At 52.7% G+C, this 7722-nt stretch overlaps 1 protein-coding gene across 3 annotated transcripts; it reads left to right on the top strand.

The window, feature by feature from the left end:
* The first annotated feature begins 357 nt into the window (after positions 1-357).
* DHDDS (dehydrodolichyl diphosphate synthase) lies at positions 358-6208 on the top strand. Of its 3 annotated transcripts, XM_010136184.1 has the most exons (8): positions 358-431; positions 764-880; positions 1483-1625; positions 2114-2230; positions 2418-2519; positions 3191-3305; positions 3701-3808; positions 5972-6208. In XM_010136184.1, exons 1-8 carry the CDS (start codon positions 369-371, stop codon positions 6206-6208), a joined length of 1002 nt encoding a protein of 333 aa, XP_010134486.1. In that variant the 5' UTR covers positions 358-368. The 3 variants fall into 3 exon arrangements, with proteins under 3 accessions (XP_010134486.1, XP_010134488.1, XP_010134487.1); XM_010136186.1 differs by lacking the exon at positions 2114-2230 and having other exon boundaries at positions 369-431; XM_010136185.1 differs by lacking the exon at positions 2418-2519 and having other exon boundaries at positions 369-431.
* The last annotated feature ends 1514 nt before the right edge of the window (positions 6209-7722 follow it).

Raw genomic sequence — 7722 nt, 5'->3', positions numbered from 1 at the left:
CACCCAAAGCCATGAAGGTCAGTTAGTGCTGCCAGCACCCAGGACTCACCTGGCGGGAGCGCAGGCTGGGGGTCTGTGCCAACAACAGCTGATCTGGCTGGGAGATGCGGGAATGTTTTTTCTTGCTTCCAGCCGGTGCCAGATCCATTCTGATGACCTTTGGCTGGAAAATTCCAGAGCTCCCTTCTGAGCTCCCCTATTGTCCCTGTTCTGGACCTGATGAAAAGGGCTCCAAAGCAGCTGGTCAAAGGTTATTTTTCCAAGGCGATGGTTTTAGTGTTGCTTTGGGCTCAGACAGACCCTTCTACACCTCTAACCCTTTGGTTTTTCTCTTCCTGTTGAAGAAGAAAAGGAGCTCTCAGAGAAAGATGTCCTTTATTAGAGAGGGTGAGCTGACCTTCATCGAGAGATTTTTTGCCAACATCCTTAAGGTAAGGTCTGCATTTGGTGCTGTGGTCAAGAGCTGGCAGGTTCTCTGGGGTTCCGAGCGGAGCTGTCTCTGCTCTAGAAAGGTCGAGGGTGCAAATTACGCTGGCACTGTATCCACCTCCTGAAGCAGCATTGGAGGGTGGGAAGTTACTGAAGCTTAGTCTTGCAAGTGAACGGGGCCGCAGGCAGGGCTCGCCAGTGATGAGCTTACCCGCCTGCATGGCCTTGGCACAGAGGTGATTGGCTTCATACTTCTTCCAGCTCCAGCCTGAGCCCTCTGTGGTGCCAGACACTGTTGGCTTTCAGATCTCTTGTGTCTCTCCTTGTTTTCTAGGCAGGACCGATGCCCAAGCATGTTGCCTTCATCATGGACGGCAATCGCCGTTACGCCCAGAAGTGCCACGTGGAGAGACAGGAGGGGCACTCGCAAGGCTTTGAAAAGCTGGCAGAGGTGGGGAGGCTGTTTGCTGCCTCTGCGCTGTGTGTTGGCAGTTTGAGCTGGCTCATGTACCGCTGGACTGGTCCCTTTGGATCCTCATCTCTCTGGAGTCAGGCCTGCGGTGGGAGCTGATGTCTGTCATCGGGGTTCCCAACTTTGGCCTCTCGCTTCCATCTCGCAGAGCTCTTCTAACCAGCTTTTTCTTTTTCCCTCGGTTTTACACTTGAATCAGGATCTGCAAGGCAGATCACGTAAGCTTTTAATCCTGTGGAACAGGCTGCCTTTCCTTGGAAAGGTTTTGGAAGGTACAGCATTGTGTGATGTCTCGTGTCCCCTGCCACAGTGCTTTCCTGGGCAGGACTGGTCCATAGCTGCTGTGGATCCTCAGCCCTAGGTACTGGTATGTTCCTCCCGTTCGTTAAAATGGACCTGAAATTCTCATGAAGTGGGTTTTGTTGCCAGGCCATGATGGTTGTTTCTTTGCCTCAGTCTTGGCATAGTGGGAAACCACAGGAAGGTTTTAGCAGCGGAGCAGCTGGGTCTTGCTGACCCGCCTGCCTGTCCGAGTCTGCTTCTCTGACTTCTGTTCTCCATTATATTTTGTCTTCTTGCAGACCCTTCGCTGGTGCTTAAATCTGGGTATTCGTGAGGTCACTGTTTATGCCTTTAGTATTGAGAACTTCAAACGCTCCAAGGAGGAGGTGGATGGACTGATGGATCTGGCAAGGCAGAAATTCAGCCGCCTGCTGGAAGAGCAGTAAGAATCCTCTGGTGTCTGTATCCCGCAGGGTGGAACTAAAGCAGCCTCGTTGATCTCTCCTTGCACCACAAAGCAGTCGTGCTGCTGTGGGTGGCCATTGGTCACCTTCATTTTTAGAGCAGTTGTAGGTTGCCGGGGTGGTGGTGTCCCACGTTCTCCAGAGGGATTGTCATCACTTCAAGTAGGACTGACCTGGGATTGTTTGCTCGGCCCGTTGTCGCATCCGTACCTCAGGAGCTTGTGCCTCAGGGGAATGATTGCTTTCGCTTGGTGGGATGGTGTGGGATGCTGAAAGCAAAGCCAGCTTCCCACACCTGAAACGCCCCTTGTCACTGTGCCTTTTCCTAATTCTCAGCCCTGCTGCAGCCAGGCTGCCACATGCCGCCAGCTGTTGTCACTGGGTGAGTGTCACACAAGGCAAACGTGGCGCTGTGCAGCAGAGACTGACCTGTTTTCTGTGGTCCTCGCTCTGTTGTTGGGTGTAGGGAGAACTGGAAGAAGCACGGGGTGTGTATCCGTGTCCTTGGGGACCTGCATCTTCTGCCCGTGGACATTCAGGAGCTGATCGCTCGAGCTGTGCAGGCAACAAGGAGCTACAACAAGTAAGTAACATGTGGTTTAAAAGAGCTGACCCCCCGTGTCTTCCTCTTCTACCTGAAGGCTGAGACTTGGCTACACCTTGTTTTTCCTTTGTCGTACAAGCACATGTAACTGTTGTAGATGCTCTTCTCTCTGTCATCGACTGGACCTTCCTTAGGTTAGTCCTTCAGACCTTCCTCCTCCTTTCAGGTGCTTTCTAAATGTCTGCTTTGCCTACACATCGAGACATGAAATCTGCAATGCTGTCAGGGAGATGGCCTGGGGCGTGGAGCAAGGGCTGCTGGAACCCAGGTAACTCGCGTCTTTGTGTGAGGAAGACTGTGCCTGTGTCGCCTCCTGCGCTTTAGTGACAACCTCTCCAAGCCAAGTGGCTTTGAAAGAGCTCGTGAAAATGCTACGACTGGGAGAAATGACCCAGAGTTACTGTGCAGCATTGGGGTTTTATGGTTTCAGTTACTGTGGCAATCGATACGCGACCAGGGCAGAAGGGAAATGAGGCCTGTGTTGAAGTTAAAAGTTAGTCTAAATGTAGAAGCAGGTTTTACACCACAACAACTGGCTGCTGGGCCGGCATTCTCGGCCACGAGGTCCAACACTGGATGAATCGTGGATAGCGAGCTGTTCCTCCACCCTGGAGGAGGCGGAGTAGCCATGGCTCTGCACTCTGCTCCAGATGGAAGTCCTCCCAGGCTGGCTCCACCACCATGCTGTGTTTGAGAGCACGGTGGGGACGCTTGGGGGGCTGAAAGAGCATTTGAAATGCCCGTGGAGCAGACAGCAGCAGGTCCAGCAGCAGCAGCACGTTGACGGCTGGCTGTGCTACGGCTCCAGCACCCAGTTTTAAGCTGCAGCCCCGTGTTCCTAGAAACCCAGACCCCGAACCCTTAGTAACTGTGGTGTCACAGTGCCACCTCTGTCAGGTGGGGAAAGTGCTGTTAATAAGATGCCTCTGTCTGCCTTAGTGATGTGTCTGAATCGCTGCTGGAGAAGTGTCTGTACACCAGCAACTCCCCTGACCCAGACCTCCTGATCCGGACCTCCGGAGAGGTTCGCTTGAGTGATTTCTTGCTTTGGCAGGTAAAGCCTTTGTGTTCTCCTTGAGATGACTCCAGTTTTGCATCAGTGTTCTCCTGACGGAGACTGGGGTTCTACTTCAGCTCGCTGTGCTGGGCTTAGCGCAGCGTGGCCCTTTTAGCTTTGTTACGAGTCGGCGATACTGAAGCTATTGAAATACGGCAAATGTTGAAGGAATTCTGCTGGTGTCTTTGCAGGAGCGGGGCATGAGTGCCCAGCATTAAAAACTAATTAGAAAGGCTCTACATTGTGCCATTTCAGACTCCCCTGACTGGTATTTACTTAATTTGAAGTAGAATCAGGTAACAGAGCCAGGAAAACCAGCTGAGTTCAAGCTGCACCTTGATGCCTTTTCCCTCGCTGGATGATGAAATGGTTGGTGATGTTGCTTTCTGCAGACATCCCACTCGTGCCTGGTGTTCCAGTCAGTCCTGTGGCCAGAATATTCCTTCTGGAACTTGTGTGAGGCCATCCTTCGGTACCAGATGAACTCCAGTGCCCTGCAGGTAAGGGAGCCATAGGGAGATGGAGACCCCAGCACGGCATGTTGTGGCACAGCCAGAGATCAGGTGAGAGCGTGCAGAGTGGGGAGGGAGGAGTTGTTCGTGTGATGACTTACTCCTGTGGTATCTGGTTACTGAGTGTGTCTGCTCCTTAATTTCTGGGGTCCTTTCTTTGTAAAGACGGGCACTATATTGCCCTTTCCAACCTTCAGAATCACCACGGAGATTATAGCCAGTGATGGTGGTGACGGGTGAATTTCACCAGCTCCAGAGGGTCTGGAAGCATCCAAATTCTCCACGTCCTTTACCTCTTTTATTTCTCTTTTGCCCCAAATCTGCCCTTTGCCCACCAGCAATTCATGGTGTTAACGCAGTTCATGGCGATTCACCTTCCGCATGAAGAGGAGCGCAAAAAAGGCAGCAGTGTTTGGCGTTGACACGAGCTCTGCCTCTGTCTTGAGCAGTGCTGAACAGCGAGGTCACTGTTCTGACTGCTCCTGGTGCTCATTTCTGATGGGTAACAAATGCTGCTTCTGTTCCTCGCAAGCCTCAGCTTTGCTGGGTTCTCACTTGCAGTTCCTTGTGCTCAGGCGACGCTATTGTCCAGGTTTCTTATCCTCCAGCTTTGTTCTTTGGTCAGTTTTCTGGCTCTACGCCCCCCTTTTGGGTGAATGAGGCTGTCCTTTTTCAAGGGGTGCAGCCCAGCTGTGCCAAAGGGAGGACTTCACCCGAAGGACCTGCTGAGATGTAGGAGCAGGGGCCTTTTTGTGTTTGCAAGGGGTGGTCTTGAAAGGCAAAAGTATCTGGAGCTCTGCAAGCAGACGGCCTTGGTGGGAGGGTTGCTTGTCAGTGAGGATGTGGGGCTGGGCAGCCGGACCTTTGTCCAGCAGCTGTGTCTGGTTTGGGAGAGTGCTGCTGTGAGCAGGGCACTGGAGGCAGTTCTGCTGTGGAGGCTTTGACAGGGTGTATCAAACACGTGATGTGGAGGTATTTGACATCACGTTTAATGCCCATCATCTTCATTCTCCAGCTAATCTGCTGCTCAGGGGGTCCCACAGCTAGCTGCGGCTCACCACTTAGTCCCAGTGTCAGCTCTAACTTGCTTTTGGTACCTGCTAGGCCTGGGGAGAGAATGCGGCCATTGGCTGGTGAGTGGGGCATGATGGCAGGGGTTGTGCTGAGCCTCTTCTGGGGAAGAGACAGAATCTCACTCTGTCAGGGTTGGAGGTCTTATTCTGAACAGACAGGTGATCTTGGTGTTTCAGAAGGGCCGAGCTCCAGCAGTGGAGTGCTGTCAGTTCCGTGGGCTCTCTTGTGGTTCTGCACTTGTTCCCAGCACAAAAGCTCGTTTACAGTGCCGGGCTCAGGCACAGGGAAAGTGTGGTGAAGGGCGAGTCAGGCTCTCATTAAAGAATGATTTATTCTTGATCGTGTGAAAGGCCGTCTCTCCCAAAATGTGTGTGTGAGGTTATGTCTCAGTGAGCAGTTCTACTCTCTTTAAAAGAAAACCTTAATACTGCTGCCTGCAGATGGGGTTTTGCTGGTGGAGGCTGCAGGCTCAGCTGTCTGCAGTAAGAAATCCAAAAGTGATGTTCTGTACAACTATTTCAAATACTCGAAGGGTTGGCAAGGATAGCCACTGCCTTTTCCTTTCTCCCACCCGTCCTGCTGTGTGTCGAGCTGGTCTGTTACTAGATCACAGGCCTTTGGGAACGCTGACCCCCACTTGTGCTTTCATGCCGAAGCTGATGAGCTCGATACCTGATCATCAGCTCAAAGATTCACTGCATAAATCATTGTTCTGAATCCCCCCCCAAAACCTTTCCGCTGCCGTGTGAATAGGATCAAAGATTCTGATGACACTGGTGACAATAGCTTGTGTGCACATCTGTGGGTTAAAAGTCCTCTTGGATGCTGCTCCCCGCCGGATCCAACATCTGAGGGTTTTTCCACAGTCCGCCATGACCTCTATCTGTTTTAACGAGGACTTGAAGCTGTGCATGGACTTGGATCCTGGCAAGAAGGTCCAGAAGGACACCCCTGTATTTTTTTACACCCAGTCAAGCAGGCTGCTGTGCCTTTATAACCTTTGCTGCCTCGTGTCTGTACCACTGATGAACCGAAAGGCCGGATGAAGTGCTAACGCTCTCCTGCTTTTCACTCTAGAAGGCCAGAGCCTCCTACATGGACGAAAGGAAGCGTCAGCAGATGGCAAAGGATCAGGCTTATGTGAGAAAGAAGCTGCAGCAGGAGGGGACTGCGTCCCACGAAGACCCTGTGCACCAGCAGAACTTGTTGCAGCAATACACGGCCATGCGGGAGGAGAGAATCCAGGCCTTTCTGCAGGCTCTGGAGCAGAAGAGAGTGGACTTCCTCGACAGGTTGTGTACGGCGTCTGCGTGACGCCGGTGCTGGGTCAGCGAGAACAGCCACTGTGCAGAGGAATTCACTCGGTGTGAGGATGCAGGGCTGCTGTAGGACTTGGCCTCCCCGCTGGCCCTGTCCCAGGGCAGGGACAGGGCACCGTGAGCCTTTCGAGGTGTGAGAGCGCTGCCAAGGAAGGTGATGCCATCCTTCTGCCTCACCTCCCTGCCCCAACGACGGAGAATACACACACCCTGCCACATCTCTGCTGCTTCATCCTGGGCTCCGAGCAGGAAATAGGATTTGTTGGGAAGTCACTTCATGGCTGAAAAATTCAGCCAAAACCAGGTGATGAATCCAGTGGGCCAAATCCCCCCGAGACCTTTCTAGAGCCATGACTTGACATCACGTTTCCAGGGAATGACGGTGGCTTTAGTTCAGGAATAGCAGCAGCCAAAACCAGCCTCTGTCCCCAGCCAAAAGGGTGTCAAAGGGCCACTGAGGAGATTTGAGTGGGAGTGGCCGGAGCAGCCGTGGAGGAGCGTTTGTTCTCCGTTTTCCAGGGGCAGGGAGGTGGAGCAGCCAATTTCCACCATTGTTCCTGTCTCCAATTTCTCTGGGTTTCCGTCCTCAGGGTCCAAACAGCAGAAGCTGTCTCTGTTTTTAGTTGTGATGCACGTATGGGTGCAGCAGTACCAGCTCTTGCTGTCTTTCACATGTTCTTTCCCTCTAGGTGACCACTAGAAACCGCAGATTTAAAAAAGACTTGTAAGAGCTGCACACTCGGCTCTTTGAATGTGATTGTGAAGAGGGTAATGACACTGTCAAATCGCGAATAAAGCACATTCATCCCCCACTGACCGCAACAGTCCGCTGAATATTTCAGAGTACGTGGTGTAAGGGGGGATGGAGCTGGCACCTGGGTCTGATCTAATGCTGTTTAACCTGTGACAGGCTCCTTGTCCGATGCCTCTCAGCTGGGAGCTAGGGGAAGGCTCTGTTCTCTTCCAGCCCGGTGGGAGCAGTCCAGGGCTTGGCCATACCAATGCTCTTACCTCCTCCTGCCTCAGTAGCTCTGGTAAAAGTGTGCCGAGCTGCTGCTTTTAAACCCCTTTTGGTGTTTTTTATGGGCACGTGTTGGGTGGGTGCACGTTACACAGCGAACTCGGAGCTTCGGAAGCACATCTTCCCCGTCAGTCCTTGTGACAGGGCAGAGGAGCTACAGGCTTCTTCCAGTGCTAATTTAACTTCGCTAATTCATGTTGGTGAGGTGAAGATGTGAAAAATTGGCACGACGGGAAAAATGTGCTGTTGCAGTTTTGATCTGAAGAAGCCTGAGGGGTTCCTGGCGTGGGGGATTGTGCTCCTTGGTGTGTTTCGGGGTTAGAAGCTGGGGACAGGAGGTGTCTGCGGGGTCTGTCGGAAGGGGCTGTGTCAGCCCCTGCGGGAAGGAGCCCAGCTCAGCGCAGCCGCAGCACCTGTGTGAATTGTTTTGGTGTCACTCTCGAGCCTTTGGGGGTTTTTCGTCTCTCAGCACTGCCTCCCCCTCTCCC

The sequence above is a fragment of the Buceros rhinoceros genome, unplaced genomic scaffold, assembly GCF_000710305.1.
Source record: "Buceros rhinoceros silvestris isolate BGI_N320 unplaced genomic scaffold, ASM71030v1 scaffold45395, whole genome shotgun sequence".
Classification (NCBI taxonomy): domain Eukaryota; kingdom Metazoa; phylum Chordata; class Aves; order Bucerotiformes; family Bucerotidae; genus Buceros; species Buceros rhinoceros.
The sequence above is the reverse complement of the archived record's forward strand: the minus strand, read 5'-3'. Positions and strand labels throughout refer to the sequence as shown.